The sequence below is a fragment of the Ixodes scapularis genome, unplaced genomic scaffold, assembly GCF_016920785.2.
Source record: "Ixodes scapularis isolate PalLabHiFi unplaced genomic scaffold, ASM1692078v2 PGA_scaffold3__209_contigs__length_174095766, whole genome shotgun sequence".
In the NCBI taxonomy this organism is placed as follows: Eukaryota; Metazoa; Arthropoda; class Arachnida; order Ixodida; family Ixodidae; genus Ixodes; species Ixodes scapularis.
This window is the reverse complement of record NW_024609868.1, coordinates 64,859,431-64,886,800: the sequence shown is the minus strand read 5'-3', so window position 1 is coordinate 64,886,800 and position 27,370 is coordinate 64,859,431. Positions and strand designations below refer to the sequence as shown.

General features: G+C 45.5%; 1 protein-coding gene across 1 annotated transcript; it reads right to left on the bottom strand.

The window, feature by feature from the left end:
- Nucleotides 1-6,253: 6,253 nt before the first annotated feature.
- Nucleotides 6,254-26,942, bottom strand: LOC8040554 (PH and SEC7 domain-containing protein; the record flags this gene model as incomplete). The annotated part of the gene is made up of 10 exons (XM_040219695.2): nucleotides 6,254-6,987; nucleotides 8,219-8,362; nucleotides 8,504-8,648; nucleotides 12,268-12,425; nucleotides 15,760-15,830; nucleotides 16,213-16,294; nucleotides 18,307-18,406; nucleotides 19,818-19,951; nucleotides 26,390-26,448; nucleotides 26,726-26,942. Coding segments are annotated over 10 exons (1,461 nt in total), but the record flags the coding sequence as incomplete, so codon positions are not given.
- Nucleotides 26,943-27,370: the final 428 nt, after the last annotated feature.

Genomic DNA, 27,370 nt, shown 5'->3' with positions numbered 1-27,370 from the left:
ATGGAAAGAAAATTAATTTAGAGCTGCGAATTGTGTTTTGTGTACTTGGGCTCTCACATGTCATATACAAATAGAAACATTTGCGAGCATAAATACCCTGTCAATGTCACCTCCCCCCCCCCCCCTCCCCTCCCCGCTTAAAGTTGACTTCTCTAGACTTTTGTGTATCTTCCCCCCTAGCGTGACTTCTCTGCAGCATTTCCAATAACGCGAATGAGTGAGGTGGCAGTTTTGGTCATTGGTGCTACTTACACATTCACGCTCATTGGGTTTGGCTCGGGATTTCCATTGGAAGAGGCCTCCCGTTTCCAACAGGGAAGGCTAGCTATCGTAATTCGGTCTATTGGTGAAACAACAAAGAGAGAAGTCGACCAACCCGGAGATGTTTTTCCCATCGTAAGCCGACCGAGACCCCTGCTGCCGCATCTCCCATCGTGTTCTTGCCCGCCGCATGTCGTACGTCGATGTCCTTCCACGGCGAAGTTTACAAAGACGTCGGACGACTCTATACAGCAGAACGAACGTGTGGCACGACACAACCGATGGACATCAGAGCAGAGCACCCAGAACGCCTGCTTCTCACTAAATGGAACGGTTCGGCCCTGGTTGTAAAACCACGAAGCACCAGTCAGGGAAACGTGCAAAGAGCAGCTACTGCACATGTTTGCGAGTCAACAGCGTTGGGAACGCGCCGAAGGGCTGCTCCAGGCAAGAATTCAAGGACCAAATGAGAGCGTCATCAGCTTCGTCGAAGACGTCTTCCGACCATTCAACCGTGCGGATCTTCAAACGCGGGAAGCGAAGCTCAAGATCTATTGCAAGGAGTAAAGCATCTTCGGGGACCTCGTGCGAAACCCGCCCGTAACCGTCGAGCGAGCCCTTTAAGCGCGAGCCACCCAGCCTCCAGCAATCGCGGCGTACGCTACCGATGGCGTTGATGGAAGCCTCCAGTTGGTCGGCTCGCTGGACTTCCTCTTGTACTGCTTCGGCGATGGAGAGCAAAGTCGGACGATCGGCAGCAATTTCCTAAAATCCTCCCTGATGACGTCGCGGGTCATTTCTCGAATGCCCGGAAAGAGGCGGTGCCGGCGTCGAGGAGCCAATGCTGGTGGCTCGCGCTTGGAGGCGCTCGCTCACACGCTGTACAAGCGTATGACGCAAAAGCAAAAGCCGGACCAGTGCATGCCTTTTGTATCCAACTTTTATTGTTTTTCCAGCGTCGCTCCAGAAGTTCAACGAGAGCCATGCCCACGGTTCGGCACGTCATTGGCCGCTGCTCAGAGAGCAGATCGGCGTCAGCGCCCAAACAAGAGTGTTCACGTCGACCTAAGTCCGGTCCGGCGATATCCCCTTCAACCGCGGCGCCAATTTCAAAAGTCGCGCACAGTCGCCGAAAAACGAAAACCTCGGAGCGCACGGCGCTGCTACCACCGTCGCCGCCGAGGGCGGGGGGAGCTATTGTCGGGAGAGTTCACGGGAGAACGGACGTAAGTAGAACCGCTAAGATATGCAGAAGCAACATTTGCTACCCACTCTAAGGCACCCACTATAGAAGCACTTTCCGGGGTGCGGGAAATATCGGGAAGGTGGAGGAGAGCGCGACACGAAGACGAAAACAACTGATTGAAGAGTGCCAAACCCGCCAGGGGCTCCCTCGGTAGGACTTAATCACCGACGCACCTTGCGCGTAGTCTCTCCACACGTACACTATTATTGGAGCATGGCCACACCGTTCCCACGACTCGCGACGCTTCTTTGGCTTCCATAGTACAAACACGCTTTCCTCATTGACTTCCGGCAACATTCGTTACAAAAAAAAAAAAAAAAAAATCAAATGAACTGCGTGTTTCCAACGCTACCCCAGAAAAAACAAAAACTCGTGGTATTTGAGTCATTGCAATAAACCGTCGCAATAAACACCATTCGCGTCTCTGTGTTCAAACACTGTCTCATTCATCGATTCCCAGGCTCCGCATAAGCCCATGAACACATCCAAAAGCAGAGAAAGGTCGTAGTTATAGTATTGGCACGGTAGTTTCCTTCGACACAAGTGAGTTGGATGCTTCCTTTCAATAATAAGACATTTCTTCGCTCTGACAATAAATTTTGCAGCACTGTAATTCTTCGACTGACAAGGAACACTTTGAGACTACAGCTTTTCAAGGTTGTCCACGGAACATGGCGATTCTCTCGTTCCTATGAGCCACTCTGGGCACTGCCTGTGTGGGTACACACTTTGGTAAAAACATATTTGCATCGATCCTCATTGGAGTATCGTTTCAAATGGAGATGGTACAACATACAGATCTCGGGGACAGCAAGCACAACTGTAAATGTGCTATTTGAAAAGCAAGCAAGCTTTAAGAAGTGAAAAAAGAAAATAAATCAGAGTATTAGAACAGCACATTCGACCATGGCTATACCTCTATGCTGAAAACTAAATGAGGATATGTGTTGGTAGTACTACGCACAAGACTTCACATACAGTGCCAAAGTGTCCTAGCAACTTTTCCAAAACACCTTTTCAGTGACAACACTCGAGAGAGCAGAATCAAATGTCTATTACTGGTAAGTGTACCATTCTCTTCTTGGCAGAAAGCTAACACATAGCTAGCAAGTTTCTTCTAGCTTAAGAACAGCACCACATGTGCACTCCCAAAACTAAAAAGCTTGTGACATTCAACTGAGGCTTCCAATGAGTAATTACAGACGATTCTGATGGAACAGACATGAGATTAAATCTCCCCGAGACAGGTTAGAAAAAAAGAAGGCTTAAATGTAAATAATCTATTTTTATAAGCAGTTTCCATGCAATTGTTCCTCGTGATTCAGACTCCATCAGAGAAAGATAGCACTCAGATACTCGCAAGCCAAATATATATTGCTCCATCATAATGGGTAGGTAAAATCTTTAACTTTAAAGGGATACTGAAGCGAAACTTGAAATACACCTATTATGGTCAGATATAGGTTCAATATGATCAATGATATTCATAAATCATAATCGCGCGTTTGTATTTTGAACGGATGGCTATATTTTTCACCCTGATGGGCCCGATTGGGCGCGCGCTCAAAAATCGGCCATCGGAGAGCGCGATGCGTCTTGGGATATTGGGCGCATTCGTGACGTCACTTGTGCCGGTCGGGAAAGGCTACGGCGTGAATGTTGTGGTTACGAGCGTTGCCACTTGGTGGCGCGTCGACGATTTACGACCTGTGACAACGTGGCCGTTTGAGATGTGCAAGGGCTGCACGCACGCTGCACCACGGGACCACGGCAAGTCGGCAACCACGGCAGCACTGACAAAACCAGCTCTGAGGCCGGATTCTCAAAGCGAATTCACGACGAAAAAAGTGCGTAGGCAAATTTGAGAGAAAACCCGTGCTCTCGAAACGAAATTGTCGTAACCTTTGCGCAGGTTACGACAGAATCCTACGACAGCTCCGAAGCTGTCTTACGCCCTTTTTACGATCAAATCAACAAGGCCGACAGCGTCGCTCAGTTACTTGGTATCGGCCACCAACGGACATTTATTTTTCTTCGTGCTCTTCTCGTGCGTCCCGACTTCAACCAGCAAGAAAAAAGGAAGGAGTACTTAAAACAGACCACGACGATCAAGAACGCAGGATCCACAAACACCCGAGAAGAGCTACAACGGCCACGATTCTGCCGACCGAGCGAGCTCGGCAGAATATAGTAGGCCTAGCAGCAACATCGACTCGGCGCACCGTTGCTCCGGCGGTCCTTGGCCAAGACCGTCTGTCCATGACCGGCTGGCCTGCTGAATGGAATATGCCCGCGCGACCCTTGTGGACCCTTACCGGATGAGTAGTTTGATCCCTGAACTAAATTTCAGAGGTCAATATTTTCCCCTTGTCATCTCGATCTCCTTGTTTTCCGAGACAGCGGTGACGAACGCTGTCGTCGAAAAGGGACTCTCATTGATTCTATCTCCTTGTTTTGTGTGATATAGAGCTCAAATAAACGCCATACGGATTACCTTGGCAACTCGGTATGTACACTCTGTTATTAGTATGCCATTTTTATTCTGACTCGACGCTACGTCAGTGTCGAGCTATAGCAGTTCGTGGGAGCTACGCGATGTCGGTCTAACCTTTCTTTGCCGAGTGTCATGTCAGTATCGAGTTGCAATCGTAAAAGATCGGTCCAGAAGCGCCTACCGAAACGCGGTCTAACAGAGCGAATCCAGCACTTCGATCAAACGCGCGTGTCCGCTCCCAGTGTGAACAGGTATTTGGCATTTGCGTGGCTCTTGCTGACACCCTCGTAGTTCAAACATATCCTTTTTAACGTCGGCTTGCAGCTCGCGACTCGCAGCAACTAATACCGGCCGTGCCAGAAGCATGCTCGGGCCGTGTCGTGCAAAGAGCCGCAACGAGAACGAGCTCACTGTGGCCAACTACGCTTTGGCTTTCTCCGCCAAGGCTTTGCGAACGCTTTCAGGCCTAGGCGAATTCTGCCGGCACGCCGTATTGCCGCAGAACGGCGCTGCTATTTTGGCACAAGTGATGTCACGAGAACTTCCCCCCATCCACCAGATGAGAATTTGAAATCGTTTAATTATGTTTAAAATTAGTTTTCCTGTGTTTTACAGCGCAATATTTATATTTCCGAGGTGGTGCCTGTCCCTAGCCCATATTTATGCAACAAGATCGGCGCTAAAATTTCGTTTCACTACCCCTTTAATATTGATATCTGGAGAGAATAGAACACAAGTAATACTTGCATAAGAACTATTGTATGTATCCAATACTTTTCTTGACTAGCACTTAAAAATCATTCAGCAGTATTTACCACAGCAGGACAGTGACAGTGGTACTTCAACAATGTCCACAGCCTGTTTCACTTATGATAATACAACAATTACAAACACAATCACAATTAAGTGAAGTTAAACCAAATCAATAAAAGTTTGGATAGAAGCCTCATTTCATGTGCGACACTGCTCTGTTATTGCATCCTGCTGTAGTAAAACAAGACTGCAACTTACATATGGCACAGTAAATGCTAAAGATGAGTTGCAATTTGTTGAAAACGAGCAAACGGAAAACATGCGAGATATCAAAAGTGACCCATGCCATACAAAGCACACTGGTACAGATGTTATCATTGTTAGTTACCACATTTGTAGACTGCAGCAATAGGTCACAGTCAAAGACATATCGACCTGTGGGAATCGAGATTGTGCACCAAAATGTCCAGCGAAGGTAGTGCATTTTATGAATATCAAATATACCAAGCGAACATGTAAGGTTACGAATTTGGAGAGAAAAGCTGCATGTCTCGATGCTCCGTCTGTGGAGCAGCCAGAATATAGTGCTTACTTAAGTTGGTCCCAACATTCAGTTTTAAATGCAACTCCAGAGCTGTTTCGAGATGAGATTGCCTGCTATCTCTGATTCAAGGCAAAAGAGAGAAAAAAAAATAAAAGTTCAAAATTTAAAATTGTTGAAAAACACAGGTTGTTAGACAGAAAGAGTCAATTTGCTCCTCTTATATCATTCCGCCCGACACCGGAGAAGTCAAGCCCTAGCAATGCCCCATTTAGCATTTTCAGCCACCACGGCACCAAAGAAAAAGCATGTGTGAGCTCAGCTCAATTATAGGTCTGAGAACTGTCGCTGAAAAAACCCGGCAAGTTGTTATTATTTTTTTTGGCATGGTTCTTAAATATAGCATTCACTATAAACAGCTCTATGTATAAAATGCTATTTACAGATATCGACATTAGTAGAAGCTCAAAAACATCTCTGAAAATGAATTAAAAGAAGGTCTGTGTCGTGTGCGCATGCATAAAAAAAGTGGAAAAAAAAAACAACAACAACAAAAAAAAAAACAAGAAAAAATTTCTATTTAAATAAGACAAAGTAAATGAGAAAGGTCTCAATTCCTCCGAAGGTCTCAAGTGGGGCAACATGAAAACTCTATTATGAACAATTTTGTTCCACACCTTCGCTTGAAGGCTTCAAGCTAGTCAAACAAAGCACACTCGCTGCATTCTTCTCAGTTCAGTTTCGATGGCTAGAGGTTCGCATGAAACAGCATCCAAAATCCCCCTCTCCACTTGGGCACCCTCCCTCCAAAAAAACCACTCTAGCACATTCCTTCACTTTTGTTCAATTTAACATTTTTCAGCCTTCCGTAGGCTTGGAGTTTGTCGTCGCCACACGATTCTCATCACCACAAATACATCTAGCGTAATGGGTGCACTCACAACGGCAGATGGTCAACCTCGAGGCATCGCCACGAGCTGACTCGGAAACCTAGAAAATTACCGTCTCCGTCGTCCGTTCACACTCTCGATTAAATCTCAACCTAGAAAGATAAATATTGCGGGAATTTCAGCGCTTTCCCGTGGTCTAGCTTCCGCAGTTGCAAGTCTCAACATTTCAAGAACTGCGCTTGACAGACGCGTCGTGCACAACGAGCTTCGCAAGTCAGATTCTGATTTCCCGGCCTCGGCTCCAGATTGAAGGAACGCCTCGAAGCTCTCTTTCAATACAAACCTCCGCTAGGGGTTGCCGGCCTCGAAGGACGACGTTAGGTAATGCCACGAGAAGGGGCTTCTAGCTCTGTCGCAGTGGGGAAACGACGATGACGACGACGACGACGAGCTATGCGATAAAGTCGTTTCCTTTCTGGACCGCCGTTCGGTAGCTGAGGCGGTCTTGTGTGGGCCTCTTGGTTCGGGTGGGGGAACTGCGAGGGGAGCTCGAAGTGGGTCCCGGCATCCCCGTTAGCAGCGTGCCCTTCTGGACACCCGCATGGTGCTTAGTCCGTGGGGGAGAGGAGGAGAGGGAGGAGGGTGGGCCCAGAACGCAAGCACCGCCGCCGTTACCGCTGCTGTGGTTCTGGTCGGGTTCGTCCACCTCGCCGATGCTCATTTCGACGAGGGCTGGTACCAGCTCGGGGTACTGGGCCATCTTGGAGCGTAGCAGGTAGGCGTAAGTGCGGTATCTCCTCAACTGCAGAAAAGAAAGTAAGGCGTACGTCGTCTAAGTCTGCTGCATACGTAAAGCTTACGAGTGTGGGTTGCATGAGCTTGGAAGATGGGAGTGCTCCGACAAGAACGGTGCGACGTTCAAACAATCCATGGTGACGTAAATTTTATAGTCTCACAAAACTGAAGGGATCAGGGCTAGACAGCTATGAAAGACCTTTCAATATCATTGCATATCATAAAAAAAGACGTACGGCGTGGCCACCGATTCGTTGATAAACAATGAGCTGCATCTAGAACTAAAGCAAGTGTTCAGTCACGGAAGAAAAGTTGCTTGCAGCAAGGATGGGCAAAGCAATATTAAAAAAGCAGATAAAAGCTAACTACCAGCTGCCTTCTGGTGCCCCACACGTGGGAACAGGGCCGTACCCAGAAAAAAATTTCGGGGGAGGGGGGGGGGGGTTTTCGGGGACAACGGCGGCCATTTTGAAAATGTCTATTGTTTTATTTTCGCCTATGAATCATGTGCATCGGTGGCATATAATACAGAGTTATAGCAAACCGGAGAACCGGTCCCGGTTTGGTACCCGGTAGCCGACCGGCACCACTGCGCGTGCGCAGAGGTGGAGATTAAAATCGGCTGGCTGCAAGTGCACCGACCAGGGCCGTACACAGAAAAAAATTTCGGGGGGGGGGGGGGTCAGAACCCCCAAACCCCCCCCCCCCCCCCCCTGGTTATGGCCCTGCGTGGGAAGGTGTTTTAAACCAATGGAGACGGTTTGATGAGCATTTAGCAACAAGTTAATGAAATAGTCTCCGATTCAGTCATGGTTTGCGAAATATCGTCTGTGAAAATGAATGAACCTTGTTTGTTAAGCAAAATATAAATTGAACAAAGAAAAAGCTGAATTCATGCTCCAATTATCATAGTATACCCCGAATGCTTCTCGGGAACATTCAGACCTACAGGTGGGGGGGGGGGGGGGGGGGGGGGGGGGGAGCTTTCCCTTTTCTCAATAGCCACAAACAAGTTGCAAGCCAAATGACCCTCCCTCCCTAGAGTCCCCTTGAAAAGCACTTTTATGTTCCTTGGAGACTGTCTCAAGCCCCCAGTTCGCACAAAACGGATATATCACCCGCCCTAGTTGACACGCATAAAGACAAAGGCAACAGGTTATAGCCCCGCTGAAAGGCATCTTGCAGATTAGCCTGCAACAAAACAGAAAAATCACCACCAAGCTTCATCGAAGCCCTACCTCACACTGGAGGAAATTTTCTTTTTCGACGAACTCCGCCACTGCACGAGACTTGGCTCCTTTCTCGGGAGCGTTTGCCACATGCTCCTCCAGTTCCTTCTCCAGCCACACAATACGATTCTCGTGATCTGTCAGCTGTTCCCTCTGTGAGGAACAGAAACATCACTATTATGGGCCTTGGTCATAAAAAGGTAAACTTTCATTCTTGGAAATATTTCTACGCTGCCTCTTGCACTTCTAATCTATAGTGTCGGTTTGAAGAAACAAACAATCGGAAAGACTGACCAGGTTTAGCTTGGTGTGGCTGACAGGAAGCAAGGGCCGCTGGAACCTTTTCTGGCTGCCTACTGCACCGGCAAGGGGTGGCGCTGACAGGCTGGCAGTCACAAAGTTGAGTGTGTCTACCCAGCTCTGCAGTTCCTTGGCATCGCTGCAACAGCATGAAAAAACAGTTCCTCCCTTGAAATCCTTGTTATCCTGTTACACGTTGGGCACTCCTGACACTTCCGCTTAACTCTTCTGCTCCCACGCAAAGAGACTTGTGTGGAGAGTTCCTCAAGTTTTAGAAAGGGTGTTTAGTCACCAAGAATAGCTGTGAAGGTCATAAGGGTTATCGCCAGAAATTAGTTAAAAGTATCCTAAAAAGGAATAAAGAAAATTGGTGATCAATGGTATTTTTGGCAGTTGGTAAACCATGTGACACACAAAACTTTTTTGACTACCACTCTCATCACCCAACTCAACAAAAAAGCTCACTTGCAAGATCGTTACTTCATCGTTCAGAAACAGTCCCATCTAACTCATCGCTTAGCAATCAAGAACTTAGCCACGTGCGGGAGGCTGTAAAGGAATGTAACTACCCCGACCGATTTATCAACCGCATTAACAAACAAATGTCCCATCAGCATGCGGATCAAGCCGAACAAACACATGACGTTGTGTGCATCCCATACATTAAAGAGGAACTCCACCGATTTTTCGAGCTGCCTAATCCAAAGGCATAATCTGAATGCGGATGGCTTCCTGATTCCAAAATGCTATCTTGTTCTCCCAGATTCACTCTAGTTAATTAAAGAAGTTATATTTTGTTCACTGCCAAAACCGAAACATTGTTCTCTCTAGTTCTTCCCCAGTTTTCCCTTCCACCAAAGTGTCACGTCACGGGTGGGCAGCAAGGCGCGCGGCCGACAATCAGGTATGCTCACGCCTGCCTTTCTCGCGTCTAACAGCGAGAAAACGTGAGCGTTCTTTCTATTTGAAGTTGATAATAATCTATATTTGCACAAGGTATGGCCTTGGCCTACGTGCTAAACTATAAGAAAGTAAAAAAAAAGAAAACGGGAGCAATTGGAATTTTGTAAAACCCGTTATTGCAACTCGGTACGCTCAAGCCGCGGCTCGCTAGTTTCTTGACATCGCTAGTAAATCCGTTATCTTTTTATTAGAAGCTCCCTGGCAAAGAAAGGTCAAAAAGTCAAGCAATATATTTTTTGACAAATTGCCAAATCACCACGGAAAATGCTTGGAATGTGGGTGCAGATGCCCCAAACGCTCGTATAACCTGAAGGAACGAACCATTTGTTTGAGATTTTCTTTAGAAAAGTTACTGTTGCAGGTGCCAGCACTTGTCCTCTTGTGCCATGAATATGCTCCCTAGTGCTTGAGTAATTTAGCTACAGATCTATAGACCATTCCTGAAAAGCACTTCTGGTCGATGCCATTTTCAGCGTTCGTGCGTGTGGCACATACATTGCTTGCCTTCAAAAGCGACGAACATGTGCAAGCTGGGCTGGGACCCTACACATGTAGACTGTGATTCCCGTAAACAATGAAATGTATGGAATGGAATGAACTTTATTTGTGTAGATCAGATGGCAGGTTACTGGCCATGAAGATCGTGTTAAAATGAGAATTAAAAGAACTCTGCAACCACCAAGCCAAACATCAAGGTGCAATGGAATGCGTATAAAATACAAAAATACACTGTTCATCTTCCAAGAAAAACATATTTGCTAGAAGATACAATAATGCGTTAGGTAAAGAAAGACATCATAAAACTTTTAATTCAAAATATGTTAAAAAAGAGTCGCTAAAAAAATGTGTACCCATGTTTTTTTTACTTTTGGAGTAGAATACAACGCGTTTAAACACCCATCAATGAGAGCACATGGGAAGGGGGTAATTCTATAGATTTTTTTAAAATTAAATTTTAGTTTAGCATACTTTTCATCAGCTGTAAATCTGCATGCCTCTTCTCAACGACATTAATATCCTTCATGGTTTAAAAAAAAATCTTTTCAGCCCTATATAAAATTTCTTTGCAATAGAATAAATTAAAGACGTTTTCATCACTTCGTCTGCAGAGAATATTGCCTGCCAACCATTTGTCAAACCAGCCAAAGGCTCTATCGTATGTATATTAATGGAGCTCTACACCTGCTCCATAAACCTCTGTAATAGCAGACAGGAATAGCAATATGTCGAAAGTCATGTCTAAATTCAGACTTGAACTTTGTTTAGACGTTTCACTTCTTGTCTTCAACATATCGGCCGCGTGAGTGGAACTCCGAGAGTAGCCCGAGCTAGATTTGACGTTTGAAACAAAAATAGTGTTTATAAAAAATAAAAAAAAAATATCACTGAACCAGTTGTGAATAACAAATGTGACTGTGCAAAATGTTGACTATAGTGCTATAGTGTGTACTATTTTTGTCGATTTTATTGGCGCTCCTCTTTGGACGGATGTCGTAGTGGTCACAGCCGGCTTGAGTTTGCGCTTGCCGTTCTTGAAGCTGTTCCAGCTGCTGAAGGATACTCAACTCGCAGCACGCGGCTATAAAGTATTCCGAGCAAAAGTGAAAATGTTTCACGTTTTCACTTTTCTGAGCACACAGCACCTTGACGTGGCTGACATCCACTGCTGACAGGGAACACTTTTTTTTTTTGTCCCACGAAAACAAGGGTAAAAAAGAAGCTTTTTCCCGGCACTGTTTTTACTATCTATCGTGGAGCACAGGTTGTTACCCATAGCAAAGGAACTTTCAACCTTAAGCTGCAAAAAAATAATCTCGATCGCTGGCGCCCAGAAAGCTACTTCGCGGCTGCCCGAGTCGCTCGTCCGCCTGCCCACCCATGACGTACGCGGGTAGGGAAAAATACAAACCCTTGCGGCCGACGTAACTTGAAAATTCGATAACTTCACGGAAAAATTTTATTTTTATAAAATATTTTGGTTATCAGTTGAAATAAAGCTATTGATGCGGTCTGCAAATTTCCAGCCAAATCGAAGTCTACCGAAAAATCGGCATTGGGACGCGTGCTTAGGCTGTTGGGAGTACGAACTGTATACAAAGCCTACAGAACAATAGCCAACGTTATCTCCAAGCCAAAAGACCCGATCCCCTCAGAGACAGATAGGGGCGGGATCTACCTGGTGCAGTGCAAGGAATGCGACGCTTCCTACATTGGAGAGACGGGACGAAAAAGACAAACAAGACTAAAAGAACACGCGCGGGACGTCGCCAATTCCACGGACGCCACCCGCTTCACATTCAAACTCGTCGACCACGCATGAACGTCACGCCCCCAATTTGACTTTGACAAGGCATCGACCTTGTCAAAGAGGGAGAAAAGGTGGGGACCGAGAGGATCGAGAATGCTGCTGGAATCTTGGTTCATCCAGGACGACAAACGCAGAAGTGACTCATTGCTGGTTAACAAGAACCGTGGCCCCCTGCCGGATACGTACGGAAACTTCATGCCTAAATAATCAAACTTTTCGTGCAACTCTCATTTGCTCTGTGCGTTACTGAAAATTCCTCCCGTATGGTAGGCAAAACGTTTAACTAAATTGTTATTTTTGTTGTGTCAAGCCGTTTTTGTATTACAGTTATCAAGCGGAACAAAAAGAAATTTCCTTGAACTACAAGCATGCCTCATATTACTGAGGCCAAGAAAACCTGAGGATACGAGGGATGCAGGGAGGACACAAGCGGACTCTATGGTGCAGGCATAAACAAAAATGGCGTTTCTGCTGCCTGGAGACCTACCCTGTTTGAAAGAGGTATTCTGCCTGGTCTGCTGTCTGTAGTCGGAACACATGCTGCTTCTTGGTGTAGTCTGTTGCCTTGGTGGCCAATGAATGATGGATTCGAATAGAGTTATGCAGGCTTTCATACAGCTGATTCTTGCGAAATCCTTGTTCATCCTGAAACGAAGTTCATGAAGGCATGCACCTTCATCATGAAAGTTACAAGACAAGGTAAAACTGTTCTTCTAGACAAAATCATATATTTCTTGGAGTTGAGTGAAAAATAACAGAGAGGACATTATATACTTAACATAATATGCTTGGGAAGCAAACACCCCACAAACACTGAAAACTGTGTCTATCTAGACATGGGCACTTGTACGATCACATCAGTAAAAACCAAGATGGTGGCCAATAAAAAACTCTTCACTAACAAATCAAAATACTTTTCTTTTTTTTATTATTCGATACACTAAAAACAATGCCTGGACATTACCCTCAAAATTCGGAACTTGGGAGCTCAGTATTTGTGAAGTAAAACAACGATTTCCCAAAGCTGAAGCCAGTGCGGTGACGTCAGAGATTGTGTCGTCCCGCAACTCGAGTTTCTCTCACGCCTCCGAACCATCCCGACCCGAAGTGTCGTGTTTGCTCGTGTTCCATGATCAAACGCTATTCTCTGGGCCTGCCGCCTATCACTGTGAGCAGACGATGCTTCACTTTCGAGTTTGAAGTTCTTTTAGGGCCCTTTCAGCGATCTCAAATTCTTTGAAACAGTTTGAGGTCGAAGAGAATGCCAAACTTTTGTGAACAATGTGGCACTAATTTTGCATGAAAGGCTGCCCTGGCGGAGTCACAACCGAAACTACGGTACACAGACACCAAACCCAATTGTTTTCACTGTTTGTTGATTTCCTTTTCTAAGTCTGAGAGGTCGTTGGGCACCTAAGAAAGAGAACTTCGTCTGATTCCCCGACTCACCGATCATCTTCAGTGCTACATGTGCTGAGCGCCACCAGCACCGCCATGTTTTACAAGGGAGGAATAAAAGCTAGGAGGCGACATCACTCCGGACTTCGATTTTTGGTATATCAAAAAGAAGGGTTGTAGTGCGTTCACAATTGCGTTAAAATCATGTTTTACAAATGCCGTTATTAAATATTATAGAAATGTCGCTTACAAAGCTTTTAAATTTCATAATTTTTGACGTCCCAAATTAAAAGAAGCGAGGATGTAAAAAAAGGAAGAGAAAAACGCCAAAAAGAAAGCTGTGCGCACACATATTTTGTTTTTGTTTTTGTGGTATTTTTGTGTTTATGACAACAACTTGCACCATTTTAGACAACAAAAAAATACAACCTTTGGGGTGTCAGTGCACCTTTAAGGTAGGGTGAACAAAATCGGAGAAAGCACATTTATTTTCACATGATATTCCCGTCATGACAGCCGACAGTCTTGTGGCCACCGCAACGGAGTGAATATTTTCAGTTGATACCGGCGCTTTAAAGGCTGTGGGTGCTTAACGTATAATTTGCCGAATTCCCAAGTTTGAGAAATGTTAATAGTGGGCGCTTGTTCGGAGTGGGCGCTTCCGCAGTATTTTCCGGTAGGCATTAGTAAAAAAAAAAAGTAATGCAAAGCAAGTAGGGAAGATAAAAACCTTTTTTGGACTGAACCTCAAGACATCCCAAAGTTTTGACAAATGCTTTCCTATACAATGTAAAGTGACCATATTCCTAGGGCCCCAAAGGGGGATGCATATCAGGGGGGGGGGGGGGGGGGGGTATTCTGTTGGGAGATTAGAATTTAGGTAACAACTCACAGCTTTGATATTATTTCGTATGCCTGTCCATATTTCTTTTCATTGCAGTTTGTATACTGCTTGGCATGCATATATAAAATGTTTGGTTGGAATATTTATTTTTGTAAAAACCCTTTACAGACTGTAATACACTGAGATGCCCTACCGCCGAAAGATAAATGCTTCGGCGCTTGAGGGTATGTACAATAAATAAATAAATAAATAAATGTATTTGGCAGGATTTGCTATTTTTCAGATAAACACCGAAAGATAGCCCACTTCTAGTAATCGCAGGGACCTGGCCGACGGTGACCTCGGTAGGAATGGTGTTGCTTAGCCACGGCGGGATATAAGCGAAGATTGCTGACTAGGAAGGACAGTCGACTTTGGTTCATCACCCCCCCCCCCCCCCCTGCAATCGCAAGTTTCGCAGGTCACAGACTCTAAAAGTAGCAGTTTTTCAACTTCTTTTGTTTGTACATCGAAAGTTAACCTACTCCATATTTTCACCCTATTTGCTTTCGCTTTTAGGTGGGCTATCTCTCGGGCTATTATGGTAGTTTTATTTACATGTGATACACAAAGTAATTTTCAGTCAGTATCCCTTTCAAGCATATTTTGTTCATTGATCAGAGGAAGCACCCTCTCTACTGATGCATTTCTTTGTTTAACCAGATCTTTTATCTATTTGGGGTTCGGGGTAGCCAAAACAGGAAATAAAGACGTCCCGCAAGCATGCTGGCGAGACATGGGGTCACTTTCATTCTAATACAAGGAAACAGGATTTTATGATCAATTCAGTTTTAATAACACAGTGCACAGCAGATGCCATACATGCATGTGCATAGTTGTGACAACCACATTAATGAAATAATCACTGCCAAAAGAAATTTCTTTCGGAGATTCCATTCTATGTAGCAATGCTTAAGTGGAATATGGCAACTAAAGCTAGCATTGATCTTTTCTGAAATTGCTAAGTCCTCTATAGTAATTGTAATGTCATTTCAACATGAAAGGAATAATTAAGGTAATCAATTAGATTCTGATTTGCATGAGTTACGAAGATGAAGAACAAATAGCCGTGGTGTGCCTAGACGTGCAAGGCATCCACAAAATACATTCTATCTTTCATTGTCTTCAGTCATCTGTTCCTCACTGTTGGCAGCACATAATTCTAACATTTAGTGGAGGTGCGGTATTCATCACCCCTGTGCTTTGTGGTTGGTATTGCCTCAAACATTTGCTGCAGCAGTCCCTGCTCGATGACACTGAAACAACAATGAAATTCATGATGGGTACCGGGGGACATATTGTGGGATAGTCTTGGGTGCAACTACTGTCTTTGCCATATTCCTAACCCAGCATTGCAGTTTGTTCAATTAGATTCCCAAACAATAAAAAATAAAAAAGGTCAGACAGGAGACTATATTTCTCAAGGCATACTTGTCCCGTGAAGCACACACCGTGTAGCAAAGCTTCCTGTTTGCTTTTGATGGCAATGATAGTGTAACACCAAACTAAGTAAAGACATTTCAATTAATAATAAGTCTTTTAGAAAAAACGTCGACTGCCACTCTGAAACTTCCAGAAGGTTCCTTTTCAAGCGCAGTAAAAGTGTGAAATTTGGTAACGAAGGAAGAATGTCGGTTTTAGTTGCCACACCCTCCGTTTCCTCCAGAGTGCTCCCTACAAGAAGGGGACACCACTCACCTTGTGCAGATAGAGTACAAGATCCCGTAGCGTTGCACAGAACATCTTCCAGCCACGCTTTCCCAGGGGAGCTGTTGCGTACAAATTGCTTCATGAGTTGCAAGTCCCGTAAAAATGATAGTCGTTACACTGAAGTGTCTCAAGCTCGAGCCGAGCAGGATCAAAGCCTTTTACGAATCGGGACGTTAAAAAATATGTCGATACATCCCTCGTCGCCTTCAAGTTTGGGAATCCTGTAAACACACTTCCTTTTTAGGGAAATGACATTGTGTCATCTTGTTCCCCAACCTTAGTCTGTTTGCTTCCTCTCGAATACGCGTGGGCAAGCATCTCTGCGTGCAGGTCTTAAACATTTGCCGGTGCTTCACCAAACCTTTCCAAGAAAAGGTTTGTCTCTGTCCTTGGCGAGGCCAGAGCACTTTGACGACGCGCGAAATAGCAAAGGGCTCTTACTTCTTTTGCCTCCCGGATCCAAGCAGCACTTGCGCATCACGTAACCTTTCTTGTACTCCGTAGCACAGTTCGGGTTGGGGACCTGTGTCCGGAAATTACCAACCGAGTCTTACGAAGGAACGAGTGCCACAAATGTGACGACACTATGGTCACCGACAAGGTGAGAACTGCAGGGCGCTGCCTTTTGCCATGCCTTGGCCGCGCGTGCACGCTCGAGGCCCACGAGACACACAAGCTTCATTGAAGGTAAGGAGCTCGTGCTGGAGGCAGGACAACTGGAGCTCCTCCCCGCCGTTCTGATTCTGTCGACACGCCAACCCAAGTGGGTAAGTCATTGTTGTCATTGCTAGCCCAAACCACATGCAAGTATTTAATATTATTGTAAAAAATATATTACCAAAATTTGTTTTATTCAATTTCATTCCTGCCAGCCCACCAACATAAAAATTTGGGAGACTGCTACAAAAAAAAAATGGTAAAAAAACTTTTCTTTTTTTTTTGTTTGACACAAATGTTTGTGAAGAGGCACTCTGCGCGGACTACACTGTCTTTGCAGTTGTTTTGGAAAAAACTGCGGATGGTGCCCTGCCCTTCTGTGGCACGACAATAGTTCTGATGTTTTTGTGAGGCGATGTGCATCTTGATGTCGGCCTTGCCGCCGTGCGAAACGCTCACATCACAGGTGCACGTGGTATAGAATCTATGCTTGTCACCCTCCCACGAAATGACAATCGTGGTCAGTCGTGTACAATCTCAGAAATACTAGCAAGTACCTCCTCTTGGCTTTTGAAAGTGCCATTGATCGTTTCAACTAAACCCGGGGAAACACAAAGAGTAGCTCGGCATTCCGCACTTCACTCGACGACCTGACAAAGCCAACTGAAGCCCAGCACCTTGCCTAGAGCTGCGCACCCATGATCATAAAAGCCGTGTTCCAAAATTAGCTCGAACTTATTCCAGAGTAGAGGTTTCGTACATTGGCGTTTGAAAATCTACCCTCGTTTTACGCTGCTGCTGCGAGTTGTCATGTGGTAACCCGCCGGAGTAACCTAAACCTACTCTCAAGTAACTCGTATTGACACGCGCAATGATTATAACAATAAAGCGTAAAAAAAAAGAAAAATAAAAAACTTATGGCAATCATTTTTTGCGAGATTTGAGGTCGTGTTTGTACAATTGGGAGATGTGATCAAAATTCGGGAGAGTTGGCAGGTATGCAAGTTTGACATACTAAACTACAAAAAATGCCCAGTCACTCCCCCAGCTATACGCTCTAATTCAAGTATCTAAAATGACAAAAAGAACTCAATCCAAATGGTAGTACAACGCGGCCTTGGCGTAAGAACTGCTTTGGAGGGATTGAAAAAGTTAAAGCCCGCATAATAACTGTGCCGGGATTAACTGCGATGGTTGGGTCGCATCTTTCAGTCGAAGTTATGACGGCAATTAAGATTCGCATGCTTTGGCAGCCACAATTTTTAGGAGGATTTAACAAACTATATGATTACTAGCAATCGAGCAGAAGGGGTAATGATGATTAACAGTTTAATAGCGCAACAGCAACAAAGCCCATCCTGTCCCAAGCTGAACTTATTTGGAAGAGACTAGTAAATGCTGAATATAGCATTGCTCAAACGTTTTCATTCTCTAATCCTAGTGACTACTGGCACTGTAAAAAAATGTTTAAGCTCAAAGATTTCCCACCTAGAGCCACTAAACAAGCTATGTTTAAAGTATCGGCATTCCATACCTCGATTATCTTGTGAGTGCCGCCATTCTAGCGCTTAGTGCAGAGCAAGCAACATTGGCAACAGCTACGATTAAAAAATGTCCCATCCTGAGCTCTAGAAATGGTGTCAGGAGTCCAACTTGATATTGTTTTTCCCTGTTGCAGACTGGTTTAACATTTCTAAAGATGGAAAAACGTTTCCTGCGATTTAAGATGAAGCTCCACATAACTGGCAACAACAACACAACTGGCAACAATGACTTTGAGCACCGAGATGGCAGAAGTGCCGATACTCTAAAGCGAAGCTTCCATAGCAGTTCCAAAGGCAACCAGACAACAGACAGAGGAAGAGGCAGTGTGCGCACCTCCAAGAATGGGTTGTGGCCAATGAATCCCGCAGGCCTGGCTTCAGACGCATTGGACTGATTATCTTGAGAGGAAGTACCGTCTTGTTCAGAGTCGTCCCTGGACAGTGAGCGGCAGAGCATGAAGCACGTCCTCTGGTTGTCGGTTTCGTTTTACTTTCGCAATGTGGCGTGGCAGCACGTTTACAGTTTGTTCTCGACACTGTTGGCAGAAAACTGATGAAAAGCGGTTAAGCCGAACTTAGCGAGTCTATTTCAAATATTGTATTTTTGCACGATTCTAAGGCAGACTTTTTTCAACAACTAATATGTTTGAAATTACGCGCAAATTACAACTGGACTCTAAAAGCAGCGCTGAAGGAAAGCCTCGGAAAACTCGGGGTAAGGAGGACAGCCCCCTCAACATAGACGTAACATGTTTTGGAGCTGGCACTAGTGATGCAAGCAACTCCACAAAACAATGGGTACCACCCATCCACCACATGTCTTTCTGTTTGCCATTTTCCATAATCATTTTCACGGCTTTACCTTGTTAGCACAATCTCACGCGACGCTGTAGCATTATCGGAGATAGGAAGTTCGCGCTGGAGGCAGGGCGATTGAAAGGCCTCCCTGCTGTTCATCATTTGTAAGATGAAAAAACAAAGTAATTATATTACAAAACTTATCTATATAAAAAGTAATCGTTCTGGTAGAAAAAAAAATTAATCGAGCATCTTCACGTTTTGGTGACAAACCCTTGTCAAACACCGGCAACTTTTGTGCATATGTGCATTCAATGAGGTGGTCAGCGATCATTATTTTATCCACACAGTGGGAATTGGCACCGAGTTAGTTTTCAGATATCAACAATTTAGATATACCAGTGCATTAGAATCGGGGAATTGTAACTAGAGTAACTTGTAAAATTACCTGATGAGAACGACAGTGCAAAACATGTAAAGGTTTTGCACACTCTTTCAAAACTTCAGGGTTCACTAAGTCTGGAGTCTCTTAAGCTGCCTTAAATAACTCATTATAAAAAGAAAAAAATTAATTCAACAGCAATTTTCTACACTGCTTCCACTCCCTCAGTGACTTAGTGCCACAAGCCTTTTTGTCAAAGGCTAAGCAGTTGAGGTTCAAAAGTTAAGAAATAGCCAAGGCAACAATGGGAAACAGTAATGCAGAAATGCTTATTCTCGAATAACAGATAAAGTAAATGTTCACTCTATTTTAACTACACCAAAAAATAATTAAATCAAAATTATGACCAATCGGTGTACAAATGTCATGTTTCCGATGTCATGCAGAAGCAGCCGCAGCACTGGCTCCAGAGCAGAATGTGCACCAACGCTTTGCTCTTCAGAAGTTAGGTTCCAGCACATGCACGGGGGTCACACAGTGTCTGTAGCCATGCTTGTCTATAGGTAATGAGTAGTGCATGCATCTGTCAAGTGATGGAGGTACTATCACTGCAATTTCACTTTGTGTAGATCGAGAAGATAAGGAAACCACTAGGGTCATCTTACACAGCCCACTCAAGAGGTGCCGTCTTGATGGACATGTACAAGGCCTTGAGCACGTCTTTGGGGAAGTTCTCGCCTTCGTTGAGCTCCGCCAAGTTCTCTACAAACTCCAGGCAGGTCATCTTGTGGCCAATATTCTGCACATGACCAACCACAGCAGGACGACCACTGTCACTACATTTGAGGCAACAAACTGGGATAAATGGGCCAGGGTGCCCTTAACCCCAATACATTTCATAAAAGTGCTTTCACATGGCACGAAGCACCTGGTCTTCCTGAATGTCAAATGCAAACAACATACATTACGTGGCAACTTAATCGTGAACAGTGTGAACACTTTATTCTAGAAATATGTAGGCAAAGGCATGGCATCTGTGAAAAGTTAACCCCAGGAAGCAAACTTTTTCCTCAAGGTATTTCATACAGTGACGTCTTGAAACATTTGTGAAATATTATTACAGTATAGACCACTTACAACGTAACCGCTTATAGTGCAGGACCGGGTATAACGCGGCTTTTTTAAACCACCGGTTCGCCTCCCATAGAACTCCATGTAATTGCATACCGCAGTGATGTGATTGGCCTAAGCCATTTTGGAGCACCTTTTGGAGCAGCCAAAACAGTGTTTTGGAGCAGCAAATGTCGCTTTTGGAGCAGCCAAAACAGTGTTTCGGAGCAAAAACTGACTTTTGGAGCATACATTCTTAGAAAATTAAATATTTGTTTTAAGTGCTGGACAAACAAAGGGCACTTTGTGTTGTGTCGTGATGTGACGTGTTGGGGCGGAACTCGCTGCTTGTGTTTTTGCTGCTGAGACATCCCACAAGTACACAGTGCTGTAGGCGTTGCCAAGCAATTCCGTAAAAAAAAATTGCTCTATTCTTTATTCAGGGAACTCCTGCAGCGCCTAGAAGGCATTATTGCAGGGGGCGAATAATAACGAAAAGAACATATCAACATTTGCAGCACAAACTATACATTCCTGTAAAGCGTTCCAGTCCTTGACCGTCCTCACAAAAAACGAATTTTTGCAGAGCTCCGTCCTAGTACAGTATTCGCGTATCTTGTGCACATGATTATTACGTTTGGAAAAATAATTTGGTTTTAAGAGGTATGATGAGCTATTAATACCAGTAGCTTTATGATAAATGTTGTATAAAAATTTCAACCGTAAATTTTTTCGCCGAAGATCCAATGACGCCCATCCTAGTGATTGTTTCATGTTAGTTACACTAGAAAAACGGTCGTACTGGCCCAGGACGAAGCGTGCGGCACGATTTTGTATTTTTTCCAAGCCATCAATGCGATTTTTTTTGGAAGGGTCCCACACAGTGCATGCGTAATCTAGAAGTGGCCTTACATAGGCAAGATATGCTAGTTCTTTTATTTTTTGTGTAGCGTTTTTTAGGTTTCTTTGGACGAAGCCCAGTGCGCGACCCGCCCTCATAATGACATCATCAATTTGCGAATCCCACGTGCAGTCGGATGACAAAATGACTCCGAGGTATTTTACTTTATTCTCATTCGTTACTAGCTCATTGCTTAAATAATACTGTGTGTCAAATTTATTTTTTTTACGAGTGAAGCTAACATGAACACATGTTGTTTTGCTATTGTTTTACTATATCTTGACGTGGCAGATTTTTATAAAAAAAAGAAGTAAGCAAACGTAAAACAACGCGTTCCAAGCGTTCCGGCTGGTGCCTCTGTTGCAATCATGTTCACAAGCACGTAAGGGCAACTTCGGCAGGCTTGCAGTTACACGTGCTTCGTCGCGCGGGCGGAGACAACGGCTGTTCGACCGAAACCGAAACCATGCCACTCCGCGCTCCGTCGCCAACTGCATGGTTCACAAAATAGTATGCAAAATGTAACTGTCCAGCCAGGGCCGTAACCAGGGGGGGGGGGGGGGGGGTTAGGGGGTTCTGACCCCCCCCCCCCCCCCCCCCGAAATTTTTTTCTGGGTACGGCCCTGGTCGGTGCACTTGCAGTAATCTCCACCTCTGCGCACGCGCAGTGGCGCCGGTCGGCTACCGGGTACCAAACCGGGACCGGTTCTCCGGTTTGCTGCAACTCTCCATTATATGCCACTGATGCACATGATTCATAGGCGAAAATAAGACAATAGACAGTTTCAAAATTGCCGCCGTTGTTCCCGAAACCCCCCCCCCCCCCCCCCCCCCCCCCGAAATTTTTTTCTGGGTACGGCCCTGTGTCCAGCATACGACAATAAACAGTCCAGCGACTTCTGCTTGCCAGGCCGGCAGGCGAGGTACAGACTAAACACACAGAAAAAAAGAACCTGAGCGTATCGATGCAAGACACTGCGAATCAGGGTCAAAAAAGTTCTTGGAGCGCTTCGTGCAACGACTGAATTCGAGACAAACAAGCACGCTGTGCGGGTTCAGCGTGCAGACATTGCCTTCTTTGCTTTAGCTCACTTCTCTTCACCAACTTTCTTTCGCGGCAGATTTTTCACGTACCGGGGTCCCTCTCGAAAGAAAGCCCACCAGGAAAAACCTAAGTAATCAAAACTTCGCCAAGCAGTCATTGAGTTAGAGAGGGATTTTTATAGCAGCGTATGATTTAAACAAGAGCAGGAATGTCGACGCGTTTCAGTTTAGAAAGTGCCATATTTGCAGCGACGTGGGGACGGCAACACACGACGTCGCACAAGCGCTTCAGCTCAAAAAGTAACTCCCGCCGCGCAAAAACGTGGTTTTGTTTCACAGCATGACGGCATGTTTGGCACCCGATACACTAACGTCCGAGAGTCTGCACACGCCCGCGTCTACCGCTAAAAAAAAAAAAAAAAGACGCGAGACGAGATTTTTGAGACGACGAGTACACGAAACGCGAGACGTCGGAAAAAATTATGCAAGACCAAATAGATGATTGACACAGGGTACTTTGTGTCGGGTGGCGTCTTGTGCGACCTAGCTTACGCATGCTCAATTACGGTTCTCAGTTTAGTTTCATTTTTGAAAGACGACCAAAATTGCTTCTTTGGCGCAGATTAGCCATATTTCGGTGAAATGTAGCAGGATGTAGCAAGGTTAGCCCCTTGGTGCAGTTTGGCGCAATTGGCGCAGCAATCACATCACTGATACCGCTTAATACGCAGGCGCGCAAAGGGAAATACCGGTTATAGTGCGGTTTCTGGAGCAGCCCGCCGACCGCGCCGACTGACCCGCGCTGCCTGTGCAGCGAGCACGCTTCCCTGTGCGACACCAGATAACGGCGCGAGCCGCAAGCGGCACTCGCGGGACAAGCAGGTTGCTCGAAGAAGAAGCGAAGAGAGAGGCTTCAGTTGACATAGCGACGGAGGGACGCACGCACGTGTCGTTCACGTGTGTGCTGTGCGCCCCTCCGCTGCATTGGAAACAACCGCAATGACAGACCAATCGCAGGTCGAGGAGAAGTGTTCGCGCGCGTTGCATGCCGGTCGCAGGCCGGCTGCTTCTATCCTTAAACATGGCGTCGGTCGTGATCGTCGACGCAGACGGCGTGGTGGACGCTCATCGTTCCCCGTAAAAGCGCTATCCTTGACTATGAATTTTCGTTGTGTGTCGCTATGATAATCCAGCACGTACTAGAAGGAAAGATCCACCTATTCGTGCGGCGATGTCGGCGGCACATTCAAGACGGCAGAAACGGCCGTGTCGTTGTGTTTGTTTACTTCGACTACAGTGGTGCTTTCTAAGCATTTGTGTTTTCGAACATCACCTGGATTTCTTATTTGGAGCATTTCATGCTGTGCTCAAGTTGGAGGTATTAAGCGCGATCCAAACCAACGCTTCTTTTTGCGCCTGTAGGTCGTGCGGCTGCGGATGTGACGCATTTTCGTGACGTCGCGCCGCTTCTTCGCTCCTTCCGGGCGCGCACGAAGAAGTTGGTTGATTTCAACTTCTTTCTCAAGCCGCACAAAAAAGCGCGGTGACGTAGCAGGCCGCGCCTGTGTCCCGGCCAATCGGTGGAGGGCGAGCCAGTTCCGGCTCCGCGTTTCTCGCCGTCTGGCTGCCCTCTCCTCCCCCCCCCCCCCCCTTTTATTCTCTTCCAACATGACAACGCGATCTCTCTCTCTCTCTCTTTCTCTCGCCGTCCAGGCTGTCGCAGTTGCACTTTGCTTGTGCGCGCGTGCGCGCTCGCCCGAAGTTTCGCCCGTCCACACCAAAGCGCACGGTTCTGACTCAGAAAGCGCGCCCGGAAACAGCAAAAACGCCACGAAATGCGTCACATCCGCAGCCGCACGACCTACAGGCGCAAAAAGAAGCGTTGGTTTGGATCGCGCTTTACTGGCGCGTACCGTATAAAGGATGCGAGTTTTCACGCCTTTTCATCGCCCGAGAAAAGTGATTCGGGTTAGCAATCCTGAACTCTCGCAACGTCCGTCCACAACCCGCGACGCGGTTAAAAGTCTGCACCAGGCAAAAGTCGCTCATTTCTTTCAAAATGTGTGACACACTTGAGAGAGAAGTGTACTAGTCTGGTGAAGTAAAGACTTTCCTCAAACTAAGCTTTATTTTTCATCTAACATAAATAAATTGTTTCACAAAGCTAAGTGGTCTCATGGCATGTATTTTGGCCTGAAAAATTGATGTTTTAGTTATAGCGCGGTACCGCTTATAGTGCAGATTTTTGCGACTCCCGCGACATACGTTATATGCGGTCTACACTGTACTTATTTATTCAATACTGCAACCTCATTGAGATTTTAGCAGGGTGGACATTGTGGTACAGCAAATTACACCAATCATCACACAAAAAGACCTACATGACAATATAAAAACATGCTGCAAACTATGTCCCAATCACAAAGCCGGCTCCCACAAGTGATTGTGATACACTTATACAAAGCATTTTAAAACGCCCATTCAGTAATTGAAAAACATATACTTTTATCACACTAACAAAGAAAAGGGAAAATAAATCGGTATAAAAGCAATATTCAGCAGTGCACTTAGTGACATGTTTGCCTATCAATGGCCAAAAAGAGGAAACAAAGGAAGTAAGAATTTGGTTGTCATCAACACATAACACTTCAAAACCTTCTTTGCTTCATTGTCAGCTTGGGGAGATAAATGTAACACTTCTCTTTTATTCTTAGCCTGCTTTATCAAGTTGTTATAGGAAGGTCACCGGAGAATCACCGCCTACAACTTCTGGGTAGTGACTCTCTGGCGAGCCTAGAAACATACCATATTCTACAGTAAATGGATGCTGCCTCCATACTATGCTAAGTTACTTTCAGTTTCAGGGCCAAACGAGTTTCATATGCCATCCCACATCTGCCAATAACGTGGGTACCTAGCGTTGTTAAACAAAACGAAGAAAACAAGCACCTTAAAATCTAAAGGGGGAACCCCCTTTCTCTATCTCTTGCTATTCTCCTGAAATGCCTCATTTGGGTCCCTAACGAAATCCTAGACCATTTTCGATCTACAATGGAGAACAAGCGACAATAGAATGAGAGTCCTTGAGTCTTCGGCTCCTGTTTGGGATATGTTTTCAGGAGTCGAAGGCACAGGCGACTACGAGAGGTTTCGCCGCAAATATCTGCGATATGCATAGCTGAAGGGTCTGCATACATAATCAAGTATCTTCCGAAGCAGGACGGCAAATTCGTCCTTTCCAGCAAGACCATCCTTCTTGCTGAAAAGCAATTTGTGATGCAAACGGTGTGGAACAACAGGGCAACGGAATGGGAAACCGTGGTGAGAAATGGAGGTGGTCGGACCTTTCTGCGTTTAGATGAGCACAGAAAAAAAATATAGCTTCCATGGTTAGCCCGCAGAAACTCCCCATTTACAGAAACCAACTTTCTCTGCCAAGAACAAAACGGAGAGCACCGTATAAAGTCCAGAAAACCTATCCTCCATGCAAACTGAACCCTAATATTTTCTCGCATGAACAAATAAAAAAATTGCCATGGCTAGAAGGAATACGTAAAAGGGTTATGCTTGTCACAGTCGAAGCTCGATAATTAAGACCTCATAGGGACAGCGAAACCCTTCAAATTTAACACAGTTCAAATTAAAAATACGCACTTAGATTGTAAGTTTTTTTTATTTGATAGTCTCCCAGGAAAAGTTGTTAATTTTTCCTTGCCTTTACTAGAAGAAACAAAGGGCATTAACTCTGCTTTGCAAATAGCAGACCTTTCTTAGGAAGCCTTCAGCAATTTCTTTGCTACGGAAAAAAAAAAAAAAAAAGTCCGTGGTGCCACAAGCAGGTTTTGCGTCAGCGACACTCGGTCACTTGGCACAGATACCAATGTGGTCGTTCCACTTGCACAACTTCACTGTCCGAAAGCGGACCACAGACCACGGCATGTTTGTTGACGTAAATATATTAGATGGGAAAACATCTCATAAGGCTGGGTGATGCCTCAAACAAAACGTTGTACACTGCACCTCAAAAGTGAGTGCCACGCAAGACGGAAGCGCTCTTCGTCTGTACAGATATAAACTTGAGCGGGAGCTTAGGAATGACTAGGCTGCCTTTGTGCGAGCCATTATATGATTACTTGACTCGAGATCCGTCAAAGAAAAAATGAAAGAGAGACTGGTGCCTACCTCTCCGTGCAGGTCCGTGTTGAGGAGCCTCAGCGCGCAAGTCAGCGTGTGCACCGCATCTGCAACGAGTGGTCGGCAAGCTCAAGGCCTGTTCACACGTACACCGCAGCACTGTTAGTCAGTGCTGGAAATAGCGCTAACTATGCCGATGCAGTGACGACTTCATACTATCTTAGTGATAAAACATTTTTAAAATGCTGCATCGGTGCTAAGTTGCGTTCGAATTGGCACTGCACTGTCCCTAGTGTTGATTTAGTGCTGCGACATACGCTTCAGCGGCTTTAACAAACGGGAGAACAGTCTTCCAGTCGGACAAGAGCCTGCAGTAGTGCTCACCCTGCGACTTGAAGGCTCCCGGGTTGGCGTCGAGGTAGCGCTTGGAGAAGTGCACGTGCACGCGCTCCCGCTCCTGCGTCTCGCCGATCAGGCAGAACCGGTGCAGGAACATGCGCAGGGCGGCATCCAGTGGCCGCTGATTGAAGTCGAAGAATTTGAGGTACTCCTCGGCTACCACCCGGGCGAATTCGTTGCTGACAGCAAAAAGAAACGAAAGGGTGCGGTGTCAGGTCGGGGATCGGTGAAGTTACGCCATACACCGTGAGAACTTTCTAGTGCAATGCGGTCAAAGCTAAAGGCGCCCATGCACTTGTACACCTTGAATGCTGGTCAGAGCTATGAAGGCAAGCTCTTGACTTCTCCTAAATTGCAACAGCAAGTTGTCTTAAGACAAAGACAGATTGAGACATGCATAATGATGGTGAAATCAATCGATGAAAAGCCTTTGAACTAGCAAAGACAAAAAAAAAAAGAAGATGAAATGGAGCTTGTGCTTTGACAGACCAAGCCAACTAGGCAATAACACAAAAGTGCATTTGCTGTATTGTATCACAGCATTGTGATGAGCCGAAGTGGTGTTTGAGGCACCTTTTAGAGCTGTCGTGTTTATGGTTCTGCTTTCATCATCGGCTGCCTCATTAAGAG